At 47.2% G+C, this 24,557-nt stretch overlaps 1 protein-coding gene across 1 annotated transcript in view; it reads right to left on the reverse strand.

Annotated features, from left to right (window-relative positions):
• Tgfbr3 (transforming growth factor beta receptor 3) overlaps positions 1-24,557 on the reverse strand; it is a 184,029-nt gene that overhangs the window by 101,970 nt on the left and 57,502 nt on the right. Inside the window, exon 3 of the mRNA XM_006985830.4 lies at positions 10,699-10,883. Coding sequence (XP_006985892.2) covers positions 10,699-10,883 — 185 coding nt within the window. The remainder of the gene's footprint in view (positions 1-10,698; positions 10,884-24,557) is intronic.

The raw sequence follows: 24,557 nt of genomic DNA on the forward strand, positions 1-24,557 counted from the left end.
CAATACCCTCATCTGGCTTCCTCAGGTACCTGAACTCATGTGCACACACCCACATGCACACACCCACACACACACACACACACACACCACACTTAAAGATGAATCTTATTAAAAAGAAGAAGAAAGGTATGGAGCAATGAATTCAGCTATTGAGTCAAGACTGAGGCTTAGAGTCCTTTTTATATTTTTAAATAAACAGTGTCTAATTATGTTGCCTAGGCTAGCTCTAAACTCCTGTCTCAACCAAGTGGCTGGGACTATAGGTGTATACAGCCAAACATGGAGAAAGTCTCTCCAAGGATACCTGGAGTTTCAAAAACCACACACTGATCCACATGACTGTGTCTAAACCCTTACGTGGCCATTCCAATCACATCTTCCACTTTTTAGCCCCAATCCGACCCCACTATTATCCCAATCTTCTATCCCAGGGTTGGCAAGCTATTGCTACAAAGGGCTGAACAGTAAACACTTAAGGCTTCAAAGCCAGATGAGTCTCTTACGTAGTATTCAACTCTGGCATCATATGAAAACAGCCATGGACAATATATAAACAAATGACTATGGGTGTGTCCTAATAAAACTTTATTTACAAAAGCAGACATCAGACTGATTAATGAATAAACAAATTGTGGTATCCCCATACAGTAGAATGCTACTAGGAATAAAAAAAAAGATACATGCTAAAAACATACATAAATCTCAAAACATTATGCTAAACAGAAGTAGCCACAAAAATCACCTGCTACATGATTCCATTTATATAAATGTCCAGAACAGACAAATCTAGGAAGAAAACAGATCGGTGCTTGTCAAGCCGGGCAAGGAAAACACAAAAATGAGGCAGTGACAAGTTTTCTTTGAGGGATAATGAAAACGTGGAGTCAGATTATAGAGCTGTATTAGGTCCCTGCTGTGGCTACACATTTGACAAACGCGACTTACAGGTTGGCTGTGGCTCACAGTTCGAGGGGACCGTCCATAATGGTGGGGAAGGCAGCTGAACCGTGAAACAGCTGGTCACATCGACTCCAAGGGCAGCAGGCAGAGGGCAGTGGGTGTTTGTGCCCAGCTCCCACTGACCTTCTCATTCAGTCCGGGACTCCAGCCCCAGAATGAATGGTCCCATTCACACTTCCCGTGAGTCTTCCACTGAATTAATGAATCTACATAATCCCTCACAGGCATGCCTGGAGATTTGTTTTGGTGGGGATGCTAGATTGTGTCAAATTGACAATCATTATGAATAGGTCCAACTGCTTATTGTACACCTCTATGGATATACTAAAGCCATTGACTTGTTCATTTTAAACAGGTGAAACTTACGATCTCTCAATAGAGTATTTAAAAGTAAATAAAGCAACAAGCAGGACTTGGTCTGAAGATGATGGTCTACAGCCACACCACACACATCAAAGATCTTCCTGCTGTTACAGAGGCCCCTAGCCTCTGCCAGGCAGCGCATACCAACTTCTCAGCCTTCCACCTCCAAACACTTTGTCCTCTGGGAATCCTCCTCTCCACGAGTCTCTGCAAAGTCCTGTGAATGTCTTAAGTTGTACTGTTTGTCATGTTGGATTACATTTATTCTTCCTTAATCCCATGCAGGTGCTACAGACACGATGCGAAAGAACCCGGCAGTGTTTATCTAGTAGGTTCTTAGTAAATAATTCAAGAAATGGGTCTGTGAATCAGGAACAAATGAGTTCTGAGAGCATTATTTATGGAAGGTTGCAGTTAAGAAGTCGTTCCCAAGCTAGATGGAAACAATAAGAGCTTGAAGCTGACGGTGGCGGTCCCGGGAGACTGACTAAGGAGGCTACATGGTGAGTGGAGAGGGACAGAGAAATCCCAGGGCAACTGCGGAGGAAATGGAGCTAAAACTCTGTAACTGACCGAATACGGGGTTTGAAGGGACGGGTAAATCTAAGATGATTCCAATTTTAGATGGCATGGTGACACTCATGACACCAAGAAGAGACTTGGGGAATCAGCCCTGGAGAAAAGAGAACTGACTTAGGAAGGCTCTGAAATTTCACTGCAGAGATAATTTTTTTAATTAATGTTATTTGATGATTGGCAGGCAAACAAGCCAGCCCAAAGTGCACAGAATCTCTCTCAGTCAAGGGCTCCCATCACCTCCATGCCCTAGGAAGGAAGCTGGGCTTGGGGAATTGAGTTCCTCAGAAGCTCATGCTCAGAAAGAACTAGAACTGAGACTCACTTCATTAACTGCCACCAGCCACACTGCATCTCAGGGACCCAAGAGTCTGAAGTCAGGGTAGGAAGTGAAGTCCTAGAGAGACTCCATCCGTGTTTCCACTTGAGAGGCTTTCAATTCCTCACAGCAGGCAAGCCTCCCCCAGGACAGCAGACCCAGGAAGACAAGGCCCACCACTGCTTGGTCCAGAACCCCTGAGAGAGAAAGACGGGAAACTGAGGACACCCAAAAACAGACAAAGGAAGCCAGACCACCAGAGAAACTGCGTTGGGAAACGAAGATGGCCATGCCAGGAAAAGGATACTTAGCAAAAGGAGGTGAGGAGTGCAAAGTGGGATGCAGTGGGCGGGCTCTCCAGCAGGACGAGGCCCTGGGTGCTCCTCAGTTCCTGTCTGCAGTGAGTGGACTGGTACTTCACCCTCTCGTCTGGCCCCCTTCCCAGTGCCATCAGCCCATAAGTTGGTCAAAGAGCATTACATGTGATAGCCAGAGGGGAGCACAGGACAGAGCTCAGGCAACAGGGAGGGCAGAAGGATACTCAGATGTTTACGCAGAAGTTCAGAAAGGAGAGGTATAGTTGGTTTTTTGTTTTGTTTTGTTTTAACTCTTTGCTCTTTGGGGGCCCTGCCACCCAGCTCCCAAATAAACACGCAGACTTATTCTTATGATGAATGCCTGACCTTAGCTTGACTTGTTTCTAGCCAGCTTTTCTTAAATTATCCTGTCTATCTTTTGCCTCCGGGCTTTTACCTTTAGCTATTCTGTATACCTCTCTTCCCGTCTTACTCCATGGCTGGTTGTGTGGCTGGGTGGCTGCCCCTAATGTCCTCCTCTCCTTCTCCTTTTCTCATTCCTAGCTCTTCTTCTCTCAAACATAGATTTCTCCTATTTATTCCCTCTGCCTGCCAGCCCCTCCTGTCCTCTCTCTCCTGCCTTGCTATTGGTCACTCAGCTCTTTATTAGACCATCAGGTGTTTCAAGAGGCAAAGTAACACAGCTTCACAGAGCTAAACAAATGCAACATAAAAGAATGCAACACATCTTTGCATCATTAAACAAATGTTCCACAGCATAAGCAAATGTGACACATCTTAAACTAATATTCCACAACAGAGAGGGGCGGGGATGGGAGGGACAAGACATTGCCAGAGGCAAAGAGGCCAGGTTCACATCGGCCTCTTCAAAGTGGGGGACAAAAAAGTAAAGTAAGTATGTCTAATTTATACAGAAATATTTCAAAAACATGGCCAAGGAAGGATGGAAGGTAATATAATAAACACTGCTGCAGAATTTGAGTCTTCAAATAAAAAACATTGATAGTAAATTTCCCTTTATTCTCAAACAAAATGTCAAGATAGCAGATAAGGCAGGTAACTGGATGCTGGGCACACCCACTGGGCACCCCGAGCTGGCATACCTGGGGGCGCAGACTGATTGACAGGTAGGCTCCTTGTATCATCCTATGGTTTTATATGCTATTAAAAAACGCTAGCAGGGAAAATAAATCACATCTTCAAATGTGGAGGGCACTCATGTAGAAACATGTTCTAGCAAGAGTCCAGGACACGGTAAGAGTCAAGAGCAGTGACGAGGACAGGACAGCACAGATCCAGGATGTGACCCTATCGTCCAGGAAGATCAAACACCACACTGGTTGGGAAATACTGTTGCTGGGCAGATTTAAGAGGGGTCCAGGGGGTCTCTTCCTCGTCCTGAGGACAAGGCAGGCAGGCAGAAGAGGGGTGTTTGGTTTTCCTTCCACTGCCCCAGCTTCCGGGCAGCACGGAACACAACCAGCACCACCTGACACTAAAGTGGGGAGTCCACCTGGCTCAGTTTCCCTGCCGGGGTGGGGGTCTCACCTAAGCTCCGATAGGCAGTTTCACATCACGTGGACAGCCCTGGGGTAAGTTTAAACTATGTAACCGAGTCCTGGTAGGAAGACTAACTTCTCCGCTCAGTGTGTGTCCTGGTTTTGTTTGTTTTTGTTTTGTTTTGCCAAGCCTGGTGTTGACTAGTATCTCTGATTTTTGAATTCAGAATTAGAAAATTGGTTTTGGAAGTTCTTAGTTGAAAGTTAGCTGCAGTTTCAGATTACACGTCTTGCCCCAACTTGCTTGAAGCCATCCTGGAACAGGGCAAGTGGTTTCAGCTCCGGCTGCACTGACCCGAAACAACATGCCTGCCTTGCTGTCTCCCACACAGCTCCTCTCGCTGGCCTGACACCGTCACTCTGCCCAGCATCCACTATTCAACTGCACTGGGCATCTTCAAGAGGAGGGAGGACACTTCTTCAACGATGTGAATGTCCTATCCACTTAGGTTCTCTGGTCCCATGTGTCAGATTAGCTCCCTCTGAAGGGAAGGAGGTCATTTCTCCCGGAACATAGGACTCTCCAGTCCTATGAGGGAGTAAAAGAGGAAAGAGGGAGGTTTGGGGACATTTAGTAGCCCTGCTATAGGTCTGTGACACAAGGACAAGTTTAGAAGTCATCCGCCATGCTACCCTGGGGTGACTCCCGTGACTATCCTCTCCTAAGAGCGGGCAGTGCTTATGCACAGATGACACTCGGTTTAGAAACTGAATGTCAAGGCCAGAGAGACAGCTCGGGGCAAACACTGGCAGCCAAGCCTTCGACCCGCGTTCGATCCCAGAATGCACACGGCGAAGGAGAGAGCTGACTCCCACAAGTTGTCCTCTTGTGTGACCTCCGCACACACTCAATATGGCATAAACGGGAGCACGCACGCACACACACACACACCCCAGAATATCAATCAATCGATAAATTGGTGTCATTCTTTTAAGAAGAAAGGGTGTGGGAAGGTAGCTGAGTGGTAGGCGCAGGCCTAGCATTTAGGAGGCTCTGGGTTTCATCCACAGCACTGAAACAAACACAGTAGTTTTTTTGTTGTTGTTGTTTGTTTTGTTTGTTTTGTTTTTAAAGAAAGAAACCAAGTTTCACCAGTGTCTATGTGTGAGGAGCCGAATGCCATACTAGCTTATGGAAACTGCTGTGTAGGCTGCACATAAGATGCCATGGACGCAGATAACCCCTCGGGGTTGAGGGCTTGTTTCCTTTTATAAACACACAGGACTCACATTGGGAAGACATTCGTGATTAGCCTCAGCGCAAACACGCTCCCGTAGGGAAGAAATGCAGCAGTTTGATGGTGCTGTTCTGCTCTCTTGTGTTTTCCAAACATCCAGCCCTGAAGTGGCATATCTGTTCTTTTCTGAGATGGGTCCAAGACACATACCCTGTCCTCCCTCTCCAAGTATCGCTGTGGCTGACTTCTAAAGGGTTAAGGGAGGAAAAGAAAAAAGTTGTTCATGTGTTACTATCACAGAATCAGAAGGAAAGATCAGATGCTGACAGACAGGTGAATAAGGAGGGGGACAGACATTCAGGCAGCAAGCAGGTGGTCACATGGAGCTCTCCAAGAGATGTAAAGCAGAGTTGGAGTCTCTTAATTCGCCAGCTTCCCCACAGCGGGGGTAGTGAGGAGAAGCACCAGCCCCCAGGTGGCATCTAGTGACTCTGGGGAAAGCCACAGGAAGCTTCTAGGGACGCTTGACTGAGGCAACCAAAGCCAGGGTGTTCCCCGGGAGCTCAGCATGGCTCCTGAGGCTGAGCCCTGTGTTTTATAATTGCTGGCATTTGCTATGCTAATCCTAAACTACACAGAGAAGAGGCCCAGCCACACAGAGGATAGACTGCAGAGCCCTGAGGGAATTAAAACAGCAAATGATAAAGACCCAAGAACAGGAACCTCCTGGGACAAGCTTGTGCACAAACCTGAACCCTCCCTGGGAGAGCCACCTCCCCTGATAACTGACAGGGCTTTCTTGGCCTGGGATAAAGTGAGAGTTCAAATAAGAGAGGTCATCTCAAATGGGTAGAGAGCTGGAGGGCGGCCGGACACTGCTCAGAGGCAGCAAGCCCACCCACCCGCTGGTTGCATGTCCTTCCCAAAGCCCAGATGTCTCCTTCCACTAAAACAGACAGCCGAGCCTCCCTTTCAGGCTGCCCGGGGCTACCTATGAGTGCCTGGCAAAGGGGTGGCCACTGTGACCTGGACCATCAGAGCTGCTGTTACCTTATCTGGGGACAAGGGGCTGTTAAAAGGTCAGCAGAACATTTCAGGGTCTTTCCTTCCTTCTCCTGTTCTTACCCTGGTCTTTCTGGCCCCAAGGAAGAGCCAGGGAAGGCGCAGTTTACATAAAGGGAAGGTATACCGGGTGAACAGCTGAGAGCCACACACAGCCCTCTGGCGTGACTGCCAAGGAGCCAGGAGCCACATTTCAGACTCAGACACAGCAAGCACATGAGTGCACACGGCCGATAAACTGCACTCTGCTTACAGAGTTGTGTCTCTGTTGTTGGCAGCTCACCCCTAATCCTCTTTTGGAATGAGGCCGAGAAGCAAATAGATCAAATTCTGAGGGGTTATGGGCTTTCTGGCAGGTGGAGTTATTAAACCTGGTCCCTTTCCCACAGCAGCCCTGCGGCCAGGCCCTGGCACACCCGGTGACAGTCCTCTGCGGGCTGAGTCAAGGGTGCCTGCGGAGAATCCAGGAGGCCCCGGGCTCAAGTCCCAGCACCACATACACAGAATGTGGCAGTACACACGTACAGTCACAGCACTCCAGGAGGAGGAAGGATTTCAACCCCCACCCCTCCCCCACCCCCAAAGAGAAAAGTCTCTCCAACATGAGAACAAACGTAAATTACTATCCGTGTGTGTGTGTGTGTGTGTGTGTGTGTGTAGTGCAGAAGGCTGACCCGAGGCAGCTTTTCCTAATAGATACAAGGAGATGGGTGGGGAAAGACACCACCCCAGGAAACAGACCATGAAGAAAAAGATGGGAAACAAACTGTCACCCTTCCAACAGCTAATGAACCCCCTTTTCTGGGGCCAGCCTCGGAGGGTGCTGGGACCTGCTCACAGTCAGGAAGTGCCCTGAGGCACCAATCTCCTGGCTTCACAGCCGGGAGAGGGGTGTTTTCCTTCAGTCAACAGGTACCAGGTGTAGCCAGCAAGATGGCTCTGAGGGTAAAAATGCTTGAAGGCCTGAGTTTGAACCCTTGTGAGGAGGGAAGGTGGGAACAGGCTTCCAGGAATGCGCCTCCCCCCTCACCCCAGCCCACATAGAGATGAGGAGGAGGATGTAATGTGCCTCCCCGCCCCCCTCACCCCAGCCCACATAGAGATGAGGAGGAGGATGTAATGATGATAATAATAATGTTTTTTATCAAAGCAAAGAAAGTGGTAACACATATTCAATGAATAAATAATCTACTATCTCGGGGCCTTTGGCCTCATCTCCCCTCTGTACTCAGAGGTCTTTGGCCAGTTTCCTGTTCACTTCCTTTCTGGGCTGCTATTCCCCAAAGCCTGTGATTACATATGAGAGGTGTGGTCCCAGATGAAAAAACCCTAATTCTAGATCTAGCTTCCCCAGTCTCAGGCCAGCAGAGAGGCAGTGGGAGAGCCATACTGGGAACAGGAGATCCTGACAGGCTGTGGCAAGCCTGTTCCCCTCAGGCCCAAGCGACTGCTTACCCAACCTGGGAATAACCCTTTCCTCGAATCCTGTCAACCTGCTGGTGACCACTTCCAGGGACAGAGACTCTCGTCACCTCCTCTGCTGAGGAAAATAGGAAACCTTGCCTCAGATGAAGCTCAGTAATGACATCCAGGAAGAAGGGGCTCAGTCAATGTTAGAGAAGGACTGGTCTGTTGCAGCCCGGTGCTGATCCTGCACCCCAATAAACAGGACAAACAGGGTTGGTTTCATGATCCCCCCATGCTCAAGATGACATCAGGGAAGAACTGCTGTAGATAGCCAGACACGCTCAGATGGGCTTGGGGCGGTGTGGTAATTCTTTGACTAGTTTGTAAGCAAAAGTATTCCTTTTTTTTTTTTTTTTTTTTTTTAAGAACTTGACTTAAATATTTGGTATAGACTGTGCAAAGTCTACCTCCCATCATTCTACATATACCATCCAAACAGGACTGCTATTACCACGCCATAGCTACAAAAATCAAGTTATCCAGTGGGAATAACAAAAAAAAAAAAAAAAGAGTTTAGATTGAAAGATGAAGCAATTTTGATCCTTAAGAAAAGAGGGGGGTGGAATTGGCCAAAGTTGACTTTATTAGCTAATTAGAACACTGGGGAAAGACTTAAGAGAGAGAGAGAGAATTCATATACCACCAAACTTAAATTATAATTCAACAATTTTTAGTATAGTCGCTGGGCTGTGTAACCATCACCACAATTTAATTTTAGAATATTTTTATCCTCCATCCCTAAGCCCCCACTAACGACAGGAGTCAACCTTTCCTGTCTAACCCTAAGCAAACACTCATTTAAATTTTTGCCCCCTCTATTTGTGTATTCTGTACACTTCATTCAAAAGTGATTATACAACACATAGTTGTGTGTCTATCTTATCAGCATAATGCTTTAGGTTTCATCTGCACTGTGGCTGCGTCCGTAACGCTGTGCCTTCTTTATTGTCTAAGAACCCCCCCGCTGTGTGGATACACCACCTGTAACTCACCCGTTCATCAGATGATGGCCATCCAAGGTATTTCTAAGTTTAAAGTGTTAAAGTAGCACTGGAAACTCTTGTAGGCACTTGGACTGCGTGTGTCTCCCAGAGTAGAATTGCTAATGCATGGACTGGGTAACCTGTTCCAGAACCGTTAGCACAGGCAGGAATGTGTTTCCAGCCACCCATGAACGGGGGGAGGAGAGCTTAACACTTCTCTGCCCTATCTTGCCAATCCACAAACTCCTTCCTCCTCTGCCTGGTGTCATCCTCAACACCCTTGTGTACACACGTCAAAGACTCCGAGGTCTACTGTATGACAACTCTGAAGAGAAGGATGGTGTGTCCAAGGTCCTAATATCATGTCTGCAAGCAGCCTTGAATTACAGCCACCTAACCCTTAAAGGTCTCCAAAGAAGGCAATAATGCATTTTCCCTCAGAAGTCTAGTGGCAGAAATGCCTTTAAATCTTGGGCCGCAGAGCACACATACCCTGACTGCACAGACAAGGCGGCAGTACAGGGTTGGGGCTGCCCTGCCGAAGCCCTCTCCCTGACCACGCCAGGCCCCTAGCTAGCCACACGTCCTTGGTACTGCCATGACTGGAATGTCCCTCCCTGAAGTCTTTTTTGCTTTTGCTGTGGCAATCTCGTCAAAGAGTCCACAGCAGTACCGCACAATTTAACACTAAGAATGTTTGGTTGTTGACGTTCCTGCAACAGCCCGGACTTTCTTTTTCCTCCCCAGTCCCTCTGAGAGAAGCGTATATAAAATGAGTAATTGCAATGCTGAGGAATTGCTGGAGTCAGCAACGCCCCACAGGGGCTGTATTTCCTCCCCCCCCCCCCAACTTCCCTCCCACCACAAACTCTCCCACATACGTTGAGAATTAAAGACACATTACTGGGATAACGAAATCTGACCTGAAAAATGTGCTGCAGCCACAATGGCAAGCCACCAAGAGGACTGACAATAATTTCCAGTGGAGCTGGAAAGGGTTAGATGCCCTGACTCTGAAACGAGCCAGCACTGCCCACTCTCACAGATGAAGTCAGCCCTGCTTTTCCTAGTGGATTTACGTGCCCCCCTACCCCACAGACCCCAAAGGCAAGGAGATGCCTGCAGCAGAGAGACAAGTGGCTGTGGAAATTCACTTTTCTGACCACGAGAAAGCAGGAAGAAAATTCCCATTTTCCAGTTGTCTTCCTAAACTCCACCATCGTTAGGAGTGTTACTGTGGATGCCTTTTCCTTAGAGAGCTAACCTTGCCTGATAACACTGCAGACACATAAACTAAAAAACAGAAAGAATGTCAACTGTGTGCTATCGTGTGGGGAAGTCCATCCTCTTAAAAGTTACAAGGAGACCATTAATCCATGATCTAAGCATTTGCTGAGTCACAGGGAAGAATGGGTCATTTGACTCTGAAATTCATGTCCTCACCCCTGTATCCTGACCTGTAAAATGGACATAATGAAGGAAGCCCATGGAGTACTGTTTTCAACAAGTGCTGAGCCCAGAGTAAACACTGAATAATCATGAGCTTGTCCCATGATCTTCTCCATGGCCACCAAGACCGCCATCTTGGATAAGATACCACAACTGCAGTAAGGAACTGCCCTCAGGGTACTGACCTTTGTTCTAGGGTTTTTCCCCCACTCATCTTTCAGAAGAAATATGTTCATAAGACACAGCAAAGCAGGAAGAAAGGAGTGTCATGTGAAAAGAAGAGAAGACAATTTAAAGTCCTAGGTGAATGGGGTTGACAAGATGGCCCAGCAGGTAGAAGTGCTTTCCTTACAAGGCAGATGACGTGAGTTCTGATCCCCAGAACCAAGATGGAAGGGAAGATTCTATCTCAGAGGTATTCTCTGATGTCCGGTCTCGGACGTAGACAGCAACACCCACACTTACCTCCCTCTGTGGCTGGGCTGCCCCCTGGTCTGCAATGCGGAGGTTTAGGATGTGAACTTCCTGGGGCAGCCCAGTTGTGCCCCTGCTGGCACAGCCAGACAGAACAGTGAAGCTCTCCATCAAGGCCTGGACAGGATGAGAGGCACCGATGGGCGACTGTTCACACCAGGTGCTGGGCTCTGGACCTGTGGACGGAATCACAGACATGAGATGTGCAGCAAGAGCAGAGACACTTTGGGCGACAGAGTCACTGCAAACACGGCTGAACCTTTACAACCAAGTTGTTCTCACACCTCAAAGATTAAAAAGCTAGTGTCTTCATCTGAAGTCCCAATCTTTCACATTTTTTTTGCATAATTTTGATATGTGTTTGATTTCTAAATTCTCTTTAGGCTCACAGGTCGTCATTGTATCCTTTTGGGAAGAATACGTCCCATTCGATATTTGTGTTTTTATTTCCTCTCTTGGAAGAAAACATGAGACAGCTGGAATAAATTATTTAAAGTCCAATGATACCATACATAAATAAAATTAAACATCTAAAATTGTACACACACTCCCCAAACAGTCTGATACCTTTTAAGAGTTTTCCTTTATTAGGGAAAATAAAACAAATTTAAGAATGATACAAAACAAAATGTGTAAGAAGAGGAATTTGGAGCCAGACCTGTAATGTTTAGGGCAGAGGTCAGGAAAACCTTCCCTTAACAGGAAAAGTAGAACTCTGGTCATATTTGGCCCCTGCTTCCTCATTTTCCATTCCTCTAGCCAACCAAGCGTTTGATTCTACACCATCCACTCCTCTCCACCTCTACTTCCCAACTGCCTCCCACAATTAAGAAGGCTGCACCCCCAGGCTCTCCAAGCCAGCTCGATAGCAAGGAGGTCCTTCTGACCTCAGTTGTTCCACAGGCGGATACCCGCCCTCTGCAGTCATGCCTTGACCTCCGAGAACTGCCAAACAAAGCCGGAGCCCCTCAACAGGGCACACAACCAGGCTTTGCTTGGTCTAGCCTCCTGTCAACCTTCCCATCTCACTCCCGCCTCCAGCAACACCAACGTGCTTGAAAGGCACCAGACGCAGCGTGAAGATTCTCAACTCCACATCTGTCTTTACTCAAGCTTGTCTCAGTCACCCAAACTCCAACTCTAACTCCACCCCCACAAGAAGGGCCCCCAAGCTGAAGGAGGTACTCCTCTGCCCCCCACCTCTTCATCCTCCCATAATTTATTTGCCCACCTCCTCTGCTTCCCTTACCACAGTGGCTACAGGTGTATACACCTGCCACAGCCAGTCAACAATGCACCCGTTAACCTCCTGATGGCTATGATTTTCCGTATTCATCACTAGGCTCTCAGGATTCCACTATAGTGCCTGGCCTGGAAATTCATATTCTTATATTCATTCATATTCTCTCTCTCCCTCCCTTTCTCCCTTCCCCCTCCATCATTCCCCCTCCCTCTCTCCTCTACCCCTTGCCAAGAACTAATTAGCCCCAAGAACTAATGAGAAGTGGGTTGCTGCAGTGATGTGAGCTACAATTCCACTCCTCCTCATCTCCACCCCATACTGAAGACATCTGGGAGAAGGAAATGAGATACCAAGAGGGCCCAGGAGCTGTCACCTCAAAATACACTGTCTTGGCATGTTAGCTGTTTTAAATGAAAGGAATTCAGAGAGCAGCGAATGCCTGAGGAGGCTTTTGTGTCCCTTTAAAGTCTGGACCCCAAAAAGCAAACCATCACCTCTGGTCACGCCCCAGGGCTTCCACTGACTGAGCTCAAGGCAGGCCGAGAGGACACAGTGTGCAGACACGCCTGGACACCTTCCCACACCCGCGTCTCCTGTGATCCAGAGAGGATCATTTGCAAGTCTTTGTCATCCCTGCGTATCTGTCCTCTGCCACCCATGTTCTCCAAGCCCACTGTGTTCTCCTAAAAATCATTTTCAAACCCTCAGATTTCCCATACCCGCAACCCACCTCCCTCCAAAATGGAGCAGATGTTTCTGGTATTTTGACTTATCACATTCCTGTGAATTTTCCTCTTTCGCAATGAATTCGTATTCTTTCTCTTCTATTTAATCTGTATTTGTCGGTGTGTCCCCAAGACTCTTCAGAAGGCAGAGAGAGGGGACCTAGAACTCTTCACCCTCACATATACATCACTGACCCCACTCCGATGAGACCCCGGGGCTGTGAACACAGGGCACCACCAAGCTTCAACCTTTTCTAAGGGGACCCAGATCAAAGTCCTGGGCGCATTCCGGTGAATTCCTCCTGGCTCCTAAATAACAAACACATTCTTTAGAACTGCAGACTCAGTCTCAAATGCCATTTGAAATTCTGGACCAGGCCCTGCTGGACCCCGATGCTGTAAGAAACAGGCACCCCACCTACTAGGCCAAGTCTATTTCAGGACTCACAGAAATCATCTAGGTTGATAACAGCAATCTGGTTTGAAATGAAGTATGTGCCTTTTCAAAGAATCACTGCCACTCTTGCTGGACGGCGCCCAGCTGCGTCGGAGGAGGCAGGAGGTGGTAAAGGGAGGGCTGGGACAGCAACGGCAGGGGAAGGACCCCCGGGTGAGCCTCAGAGAAAGTCCGCTCCCCGATTCTGGGGACTTAGATGACACATAATAGCTACTGTGCTTGGGAACCAGGTTGGTTTCAGAGACTCCTGCCATGAATTTACAATGATCACAAATTAAATACAAAACACATCTACTAAGGGGCCTGCGATCTGCTCGGCGGGCTTTTCCTCTCCAAGGCCATCATCACTCCTCATATTCTCCCAGGAAGAGCTGACTGGGTACAGCTCCAGCCCAAGGTCAAGTGGAAGACACACATGGTCTATGGACCACGCAGCCGGACAACTGCCCTTTCTAAGGTCGCCCTGCAGTCCTTGTCTACACATGCTCAGTGCCGTATTCTGGATCGCAAATGGGCTCTCAAGGCTTAGGTTCTGGCAACGTGGCTGTCTCCCGAACTATGGAGTGGTGACCACATTTTAGGAGGCCCGCGAAGCGGGTTCTGGACTTCCAGTCCCTTCCTCCTCTTCTTTTCCCTCCACCGCATGCTCCCACCATGACATGCCCTTACAGATCCAAATGCTAGAGGTGAGCAAGCGTGGGTGGAAAGCCCTGAAACGGTGCATCAAAAGCAAACCTTCCTTCCCCTTGGTTACCTCAGGTATTTTGCTACAGTAACAGAAAGTTGCCCGGCATAGTACAGCATGTTCTTGACCCGGCAGAATTTTTTCAGTGGCTCAATATATGTATTTACCTACATGTTTGGGGGAAAAAAAATAAAGAAACCCATAGCATATGACTAAGCATACACTAAAATCAAACAAAGTACAAATAATGTGTGTGTGTGAGAAATTATTTGCCGCCACCACAAAGTACATGAAGGCTGGGGAGATGGCTGGGTTGCTTAAGTGTCTGCCCTGAGAGTGAGACCTGGATCCCGACCCCCAGCACCCACATAAAAGCCTCACATGGTAGCAAGTAACCACAGCTAGGGGGAGGCGAGACAAGCGGACCCTCAGAGCTCACTGGGCAGCCAGCCCAGCCCAGCAGCGAGCTCCAGGTCCAGTGAGAGACTCTGACTCAAAGCATAACAAGGTGGAGAGCAAAGAAGATGCCCGGTGCCGGCCTGTCGCCTCCGCGTGCACACGTTCACATACACACAAGAATAAAGCCGGCAAATTTGTACGTTCTATAAAATAAAGTCTCCAGCAGCTCAATATACTGTCAGACAGATATAGTAAATATAATAATGAAATCATCCCTGTTTATCCACTCTGCTGGCCTAAGGAGGTGGTATCCTCTCACCTTAAACAAAAAGAAGATGGCTCAACCCATGTGTTATGTCTATTCTAAGGTCACCCGAGGCCTCAGAGGAGGACCTGCCTCTGGCAGACAGCAGTCTGAGGAGCAAGACTGAGCTGTGCCCACACAGTCTTCTGGAATAAAACAAACAAAAACAAACAAACAAAACCCAGCAGAGGCGTAGGTGGTAAAGTGTCCTGAGGTTTGTAACTTATGAAATGCATCCAAAATGAAGATGTCTTGATGGACAGACATGCATAAATCTGGTAAAGCAACTACTGCAGAATGTTAATTGTGGAATCTGGATGTGCAGCAAACACAGTTTCAACATCTTTTTATGTTGAAATGTTTCTTTTTAAAAAATATCGAGAGGGAGGGGATGCTTATAAAAACTATAAGCATTGGGGCCACCTCCAGAAACCACAGACTGGGTGAGAGATCAAAAGCATTTTCCTCTGACCCAATGACTTTACTCCAAGAATTCACCATAGAGAAATAGCTGGGTATGTGTGCTGAGCACAGTATGTACCCGGGGTTAAACCAAAATGCAGAGAGAGGATGAAAAGAAAATAAAGATTTCAAAACCATAAATGTGGTGGTGTCCTTTCTAAAAGGACTTTCTGAATTCTCACTCTCCAGGTGAAACCCCAAACCACCCCAATGCTTACAAAGCCCACCCAGACCTGGCCTGGCCTCACAGCCCAGCCTCATCCCCCACCACCTGCTTACTATGTTTTAGCCATTCTGGCTCAGGCACCCGCCTACTAGCAACCTCTCAACATCAACTGTTCTTTCTCTGTTGGGCACATGATCATCCCCAGATGAAGCCTGCCTGTGCCAGCCCCATTGGCCAGGTGACCAACTTCTGAGCAGTAATCAATGGCTTTATGCCTAGCTTCTTCCAAGAAGAGTCCTTACAAAAGGAAGGCGATGTGTCCTCTGTCTTTTCCTCCTTCCTGTTGACGGGAATGCAGATGCGATACACAGTGTTAGAGGTCCCTTCAGCTTGCCCACACACTGCAGGGCCTCGGTACATTCAGAGCAGCCTCCATCTGGAAAGACTCCTGGGGTCCCAACACATGTGTCTCAGGAGGCACAGTGAGGGTTTCTTTTCTAGCCACCCTGACAGGGATGCAATACCTCCAGCCACCAGGCAGACACACTCTGAAGATCTGTGGTACACTGAGCTGTGGAGCTTCTTCACAAGCAGAGGTTTCTTTTATGGCCACAGCTAGAAACCCATAGTTCTCCTCTCCCTATATGATCTGTAATCAGAGACCAATGAGCAGGAGCAAAGGCTGCTTCATCATCTTGAGGGGCAACATGGACACAGATTGCTATTCTCCGCATTCATGGACACATGCACTACTAAAATAAAGAAGCAGGATGAAGCCTGGGACTTGTCTTAGTAGAATGCTTGCACATAAACTTTGGGTTCAGTCCCAAACATTTGTGGCTCACACCTGCAATCCTTGCACTCAGGAAACAGAGGCAGGAGGACCAGCAAGTCAAGGTAATCTGTGACTACACAGTAAGTCCCAGACCAGCCTTGGCTATAACACAAGAGTGCCTCAGATAAACAAACAAACAAACAAGCAAACAGGTCATTCCACAACCCCTAACATTTCATAGTTAGAATCGTGTTATGGATGCTTTAACCGAATCCCCAAAGAAACTCTTACAAGTGAGTGGAATTGATCTTATTTCTTCCACTGTAAGTAAATTGTTGCAAGATGCCAAGCCTGGCAGCAATGCATTGAGAGATCCCCCTCTGGGGTCGTTCCACGCTTGTGCCTTCCCAACTGGACATTTCTGTTCGTGCTAGGCATCTGCTAAGCACTCTGCCCTGAGTTATCTCTCCTGCCCTGCCCCCCAAATATCTAAATTTCCTGTGGTCTCCACATATAAGCTGAGTTGATCCTGCTCTGTTGGCTCTTTAGGAAGTCTGGCCTCCTCAAATCTTATTGGACACCATGCCCTGTTTGAACGGACCTCTTCTCTCCTGCCCTGAGGTTGGCTCAGTTCCATGCATCACAGTGGACACCACAGTCACACTGACAAGACTGTCACCAAATCAGCCTCCTTCACAGAGCAACATCCCTCAGAGCGACGCTGTGAGCCACAGTGTTGTGCTCAGGGCTGGGTCCACCTTGTGTGACAGGTCCCACGACAAGCTCTCCTATGGAGGGCTAGCGTGTCCCAGCTCTGGGCCACACATCATACGTGTGTTGTGTCTCATCCTTGGAACCCAACTGAGACACTGTAGCTAAAATTCTGATTCCAGAGTATTGGAACTGGACACAGTGAGGATGCTTTTCTGGCCGAAAGTCACACTCCACCAGCCAATGGCAGCAGGGGACTGAGGAAGGCAGTTTCCTCAGGCTCTGGTCCAGCCTCTGCCACGACAGCATACCACCCACCTCTTCTTCACGGGTCATCACTGAGAACTCGGTCAACAGACACACAAACCAAGCACAAACATGCATTCACCTCTCCTAAGATAAAATGATAAAAATCAATAAAAACAAAACTGCTCAGCTCACACTTAGAGTCCCCAGCTAACTTAAAAGACTCTGTGCCCTCACTGAGGAAGGGGCCACCAGCTCATTTCTCGTGTGACCAGCTCTCTTCTTGTCTTTTCAATTAACGATTGATTATCTGGACACATGGGAAACCACATTAAGATCTGACTGTAACATCATTATCTAAATCTATTCACAAAGAAAAAACGCAAGTAGACTCGCCCCTTCGTTATAGGTTTAGCTACACCCAGAATTCCAGCCTGAGTTACAGAACCCCCATGTCCATGCTGGCTGAAAGCCAGTACCCAGGCTTGAGAGAATGCAGATGAAGCTTTTGGGAACAGATGTTTGCTGCACATACTACATTTAATCTACCTGCCTCCCAAAGAAACCATTGCTGTTATACCTCACATAACAGCGAATCAAGAGGGAAGAGTATGGAAAGTGGTTTTCACGTCTACTCAATGTGATCTGCAAACATCTTAAAGCCTAATGACTAGCAAACTGACACAAACATCTGGTACCTATTCCACATAATTTCCAGTATTCTGATTCCCCATATCACCCAGGGTACTAATGAGAAACGTGTGTTCAGCTGTAATAAAAGCGGTAAAGATGCAGTGGGAATTAAGGGTAACATTATAGCCTGGGACCAGGACATTGCAGTGGGGAGGTTTTTTATTGCCACGACACCATTGGCTAATAAGAGTTTGTGTTACTGCACCCCGGAGAATTCTGCAATGCTGTCAACTCCAAAGAGGGACAAACTCCCACAGACTGTGGGACTGGGCACTGTAAGACCTACTCTATCCCTGAGCAGAAAACCCCTTCTACCCACTGGGGAAGGAGGCCAGAATCGGTGAGAAAGGGGCACCCGGGATGTTTTCTCAGCCAACACAACAGCCTGGCTCTTACTGAGCTCTGGAAGAAGGAATGCCGCAAATACCAGGATATGGTGCAGAAACAAAGCTCAAAGAGAAGAAACACCTGGAAGGCCCTGGGCTCCAGAGCCTCTGGCCAGTACACTGAGCTAATGTTTGTACCATCTTAAATTACAATTCATTGGCTCTAAGGCCCCTTGGGGATGGAGCTGGGAAGCGAACGGCCATTAAACTCTTGAAGGGGCCTCGGCCATAGTTCCCACTTGAGTTTTCGACAATAAGACTTAGTTAGAATCTGAAGTTTATTTCTGATAAGGAATTCTGATAGAGTCTTAAACCTGAAATATGGATTTCTCAGTGGAAGAGAGCCCACGTCTTTGGCTCAGCTTCCCAGGGTTCCTTGCACCCTCCACATGAGTATCAGAACCCTAGCCTCCTCTTGACAATACCAACCCTCTTCCAAGGAGTCGAATGCCACTGTGCTGGGCTGGGAGCCAGCGCATATTTGTATACTGTTGTGTTGAAATCGCGGGTGCAACCATGTTGAAGAATTTCCTGTGTTCAAACTGTGCTTTGAAATGTTCAGAAGGAAACAAAGGGCAGAGCTTCACTGGGAACCTGAGTTCTCAGAGTTGGGAAATTGTCGAGCTATCAAAGCTGTACGGCTCTTCTACCTAAGCAAGAGTCTACTCGGCACAAGTGTCCACAGAGGGATCTAGGAGGAAGAGGGAGCAGAGGGTCGTGTTCCACTAACGTGGCTACTAACATCAAGAGAAGCCCCTAGGGATTTAGAGGTGTAGCTCCACGGTAGGGCAGAAAATAGACGCATGGTAAGCAATACAGTAGAGCAGAAAATAGATGCATGGTAAGCACTGCAGTAGAGCAGAAAATAGATGCATGGTAAGCACTGCAGTAGAGCAGAAAATAGATGCATGGTAAGCACTGCATTAGAGAAGCTGGGCTCCAGGGTATGGGGCCTCGGAGTTGGTGCCAAGTCCGACTTCTTGGGCGTTTGACGTTGGATCTCTAGGTGGGGGGTTGTTATGTTATGTTTGTGCTGTACTAGGGATAAAATCCTAAACTTAACATCTGCTAGGCAAGTCCTCGGCCACTGGGCTCCAGCCTCCAGCTATGACCTGGTAAGCTTCCCACATTCCCTTACAGGCTTGACCTATGGCTAAAATGAGGCACTATATGTAAAAACACTTGAAAAATTTCAAGTGACATAAATTCCCCTGGGAAGGAGAAATGAATGAATGAGAAGAATTTCCCCCGATTGATAAATGTTCTCTCGGTGGCCTCTTAGAATGCTTAGTAAAATGTCTAAGATAAGAATCCCTTGCCGGGCGTTGGTGGCGCACGCCTTTAATCCCAGCACTCGGGAGGCAGAGCCAGGCGGATCTCTGTGAGTTCGAGGCCAGCCTGGGCTACCAAGTGAGCTCCAGGAAAGGCGCAAAGCTACACAGAGAAACCCTGTCTCGAAAAACCAAAAAAAAAAAAAAAAAAAAAAAAGAATCCCTTTGCCCCTCCCCAGCTATCACTGCCCCAAAGTATTTCTAAGAATTACAGTGGGAAGACTTCAAATTAAACCACACAAAGTTAGAGTGAAATTTCCTGTTCTCTGAGTGCATTCTGGGAGTAAGGAACAGCAGGCCCAGCCCACACCTCCTGAGGACTCTGGCCAAGCTTTGGCCCATTTTCCATTTACAGGAGGGTGCATATGTTCTTGCTCTTCTGACTTAGCCTAAGGGAAGCTGAGGTGGGAGAGGACACAGCCTGCAATGCCCATTTATGGGGCAAGAACTTAACGATGGCATTGCCCACATGGCTTAGCACAGAGACCAAGAAAAACCTGAAGGCGTAGAGGATGATTCCAAGGGACAGATTCTCTGGGCCGGAGAGATGTCAGGAAGTCAGAGGTTGCCTGGTGACCTGAGTTCAATCCTGGCACACACAGTGGAAGAGAGAACCAACTCCTGCAAGTTGCCGTTCACCATTACACGTGTCTACCCCTCCCCCCACACCCACACACGCACACTAATAATATATAAAAATTTAAGATAAGTCCAAAAGAGAGAAAAACAAGTTCATTTAATTTTCCCCTCCCGCCTTGAGTCTGGAATATAAAATGACTGAAAGAAAATAAACATTTGATAAGACAAAAATGTTTAATTGCTCTCAAGGTATAATATCGCCCTCCAGTTATCCATGTAATAACATTTGCAACTCAGTCCTTACCAAGGCAGCGCTCAGTGGTGAACTGAGACTTCAAGGGGTACAGAGCTGCTCTGGTCACTGTGTGGTGACAGATCCGTTCACCAGCAGACCCTGACCTACACCCACGGCAATCACAAAGCTGACTTTCTCCCCCCACCCACCCCGGCACTGGGGTTGAGTTACTACTGTCCTCGACTCTTGCCGTTCTCTTTTTAAATCTAACTGGTGTCTGATAAATAGGGAAAGGACGTGAGAACAGGCAAGAATCAGACACAGAACCTGGGGCGTGGCACAGTGGCGGGCCTACCCTGCACTGGGAAGTTTTGTGTCTCACTGTGTGCAGAGCGGACAGTAAGTGACACAAGGCAATATGGGGGGGGAGGGGGGAGGAAAACACACGGCGGCTCAAGACCCTTCCAAGCCCACCCTGTTTCTCAGACATCATCTGCCAGGTCACGTATCAACATTGGTCTACGTAGGGCCTCCAGTCTGATTTAACTAAAATGTCATGCCATTATATATGTTCTTTTATTATTCGTGTTCTTACTCCTATAAAAGAAATTAGAGGACTCATAACAATAACAATAACAACAACAAAAATGACCAGAAAGTCCACTCCAGCTAACAATCAATTAAAAGTCATGCTGGCGAAAATAGAAATCTTACTAAGAACCTATCTAAAGAAGTCAAACCTATCACTGAACTTTTAACCAACATTACTTGAAAATGTGATACTTACATGGATCTCATAAGAAGGAAACAAATAAGTTCTTAGGCCAGGAAAATATTTTTCTGAGATTTGAATCTAAGGCACCTTATAGCCACACTGTGAAGGACCAGTGGCTTCAGGAGTCATTTTACAGAAATCACTGTTCTGTGCTTTAATAAAGATTCCCCCAAACTTAAGGGTGAGATAAATCTGATACCTGTCCCACAGAGTCGCTACTGAGCATGCTCGTGGCCACACCACCCTCGGTAACATGCTGCTCGCACACACCTGCAGAGACAAAGCACCCTTTCAGGAGTGGTGGCATGCCGAGTCAGTGCTGGAGCTGTTCTTTTGGATTTATTTTTACGTGTGTCACATTAGTCAAGGCAATTTCTGTTTTTCTAAAATCTGTGGGTGTTATTGGGGGGGGGGGGAGTTTTCCTTCAGTGTTTTTCCACTCTGGATCAAGTAGCTTCTCTGAGTGGAGGCGGGAACTCACCTTGACTCACACACAGACTTCCAAATGGTCCAACCAGAAAACAAAAATGCTTTGCACACCAAATCCTACAACACGAGGGCTTTGTTTGCAAGATTTGAACAGAACATGGCACTAAGGTGATATCCGTATTTGAAATAATTTTCAATTCCTCCTCTCGGTATTGCCCATCACACTCCCACACAGTAATGTCTCACTTACTCAAAACTCACTGCTTATGAGACATTCCACGTAAGCAAATCCCACACCCTGCAAAACTGAATTTTACTAAAGCAACTTTGGTAATTTTTTAAATGGAAAATTACCAAACACATACCAATGGCATAATTACTTTCTGGCCATCTTAAATACATACTGAAAAATCACTTATTTGCATTTTTTTCTGAATTAATTTAAGACTATCATTACAAACACTAACTATAGTTTATTAAAGGTTGGCATGTTACTTTTTTAAAAATATGTGTTTATTTTTGTTTTATGTGTATGAGTGCTTGCCTGCATGCCTCTATGTGCACCACACGTGTGCAGTGCCCAAGCAGGCCAGTAGAGGGCATCGGACCCCCCCCCCCCCCCCCCCCCCGGAATTGGAGTTACAGGTGTTTGTGCGGAACCATGGGTTGCTGAGAACCAAGTGTGGGTCCTATAAACCACTGAACCATCTCTCCAGCCCCTTGTTTTATAATTTTTATTTGCTGTGTGTGTGTGTGTGTGTGTGTGTGTGTGTGTGTGTGTGTGTGTGTACATATCACTGCACACATGTGGAGATCAGAGGACAACTTTCAGGAGTAGTTTCCACTTACTATGGGTTCCAGAAATCAAATGTGGTCATCAGGCTTGCACAGTTTGGGTAGCTTTAATTAACCCTCTGAGTCATCCAGTCAGCTGGACTGGATACTTCAGTTTTTACCTTCACTGGAGTGGCCCCATGTTGGGTTTTCTAAGTCTGGATCGAGCTCAAGCTCATCCCTTTTCATCTTTATACTTACTCACACTCAGCTCTGGTCATTTACCCTAGCAAGGGCCAGATGGTAGGGAGCCCTGCCCTGTCTACACAATGGCCCCTGTGGGTCTTTGGCATCTGCTTTCCTTCTAACTCACTAGAACATTATGGGTTCTTTCATGATGCAACAAACATCTTTAAAACTGGCACCGTATAATAGTATTAGACAATATTAAGGACCCCAGGTCCACCCTCACCGAGTCTGAATAGAAAGTCAAAGAGAGTGAACTCACGTAGTAAGGGTGGACTGGTTGGGAATTCAGTCCACAACAAGATGGTACTTAGAGCCCATTAAAGTTCCTATTGCTCAGAGACCTTCAACCTAAATGGATAAATGGGTCTGATAACGTCCGTGTGGCTGCCCTATCCAGTTTCTCATGGTTTCCTTCCCCAAGTCCCTTGGTGGGATAAAGAGGATACTGACCCTACGCCTCCCAGATGTGAGGGTCAGCATTGCTTATCAACTTGACAGGATCTAGAATGACCTAGAAAATAGAGGAGTCTGTGAGGGAGATCCTAGGTTAAGGTGATCTCAGGTGGGCCTGGGTTAAGGCCTCACCCATCTGTGGATGCCACCATTCTGTGGGATGGAATCCTAGATTGAATACAAGGAGAAAGTGAGCTGAGTACCAGCATCCATCTCTCCACTTCTGGACATCAAATACACTGTGCCCAGCTGACCTCACACCCCTGTTGCATGAAGAACCATCCTCCTGAACAGTGAACCCGAATAAACTCCCCTTCCTCAAGTTGCTTTTATCAGGTATTCTATCTCGACAGGAGTAACTGATGGGTCAGATTAGCTGCAACTTTAGCCATGTGCAAATTATTCCCCTGCAGCTGCTCCAAGGAATCTGGATTCACTGCTCCTTCCTGCCTTCACACAAATCAGTGCCAGCACCATCATGCAGAAGAGATCCTTCAGCCAGCAGACCCTTCTATACAAATGGCCGTCACGTGCAGAGTATCCCAGGAAGGGCTACAGGCTGCAGAGTGCCATTTCACAAAGGAAACACAGATATGCCATTCAAAAACACTTCTCTGGTGCAATGCCACTGTAACTTCCCAAAACCAAATTACAGTGTAGGATTCCCAAGTCTTCCAAGTCACGAGAGGAGCAGGGGTATGACTTCACCCTCTGCAAACCATTCCATAAGGAAAGGTGCTATACACACCTACACACACAGGCAGACTTAGGAAAGGTGCTGTGCACACCTACACACACAGGCAGACTCAGAAAAGGTGCTGTGCACACCTACACACACAGGCAGACTCAGGAAAGGTGCTGTGCACACCTACACACACAGGCAGACTCAGGAAAGGTGCTGTGCACACCCACACACACAAGCAGACTCAGGAAAGGTGCTGTGCACACCCACACACACAAGCAGACTCAGGAAAGGTGCTGTGCACACCCACACACACAGGCAGACTCAGGAAAGGTGCTGTGCACACCTACACACACAGGCAGACTCAGGAAAGGTGCTATGCACACCTACACACACAGGCAGACTTGAGAAGGCCATTTTTCAAGCTCCTTCCTGAAATAAAGAGTCTCACTGCTTCCAAAGATAACATGTAATTTATTCTAGATTTCCATCCTCTCTACTATAAAAGACACAGGACGTTACATAGAAACAATAAATGGAAGTGTATCTTTTTTTATCAAGCCAGAGCAGGAAACTTTCAGTAGTTTATGGTAAAACTACGCATTTGAGCAAAGAAAGGAAAAATTAACTATGCTCTTTTAACTCCTGGCATTTTACCTTCTCTCATCCAGAACACTGGACATGCCCTGCTCATAACTAAGAAACAAGTTAACACTTAGAGAAAATTATTATGTATGTGCTTCAAAGACACAGTTCCCCAGATTACTTCCTGCAGTCTTCAAAGGCAGGGAGGGTACTCTTTAATTTTATTCTTTCATTATGTGCATGCATGTTTGTCTCCATGCATGTATGTGCATCACATGCATGCAGTACCCACAGAGGCCAGAAGAGGGAGTCAGAATCCCCGGAACTGGAGTTACAGGGGGTTGTAGATAGGAACTGAACCCAAGTCTTCTGCAAGGGTGGCAAGTGCTCTTAACTGTTGAGCCATCTCTACGGCCCCAAAAAGAGCTTCTCTTCTATTATTGTACAGTCAAAATAAGTCATAATAAAACTTTGGAATATTAAAGACAATAAGTGAGAAATTCCAA

Source organism: Peromyscus maniculatus, chromosome 10, assembly GCF_049852395.1.
Source record: "Peromyscus maniculatus bairdii isolate BWxNUB_F1_BW_parent chromosome 10, HU_Pman_BW_mat_3.1, whole genome shotgun sequence".
Taxonomy (NCBI): Eukaryota; Metazoa; Chordata; class Mammalia; order Rodentia; family Cricetidae; genus Peromyscus; species Peromyscus maniculatus.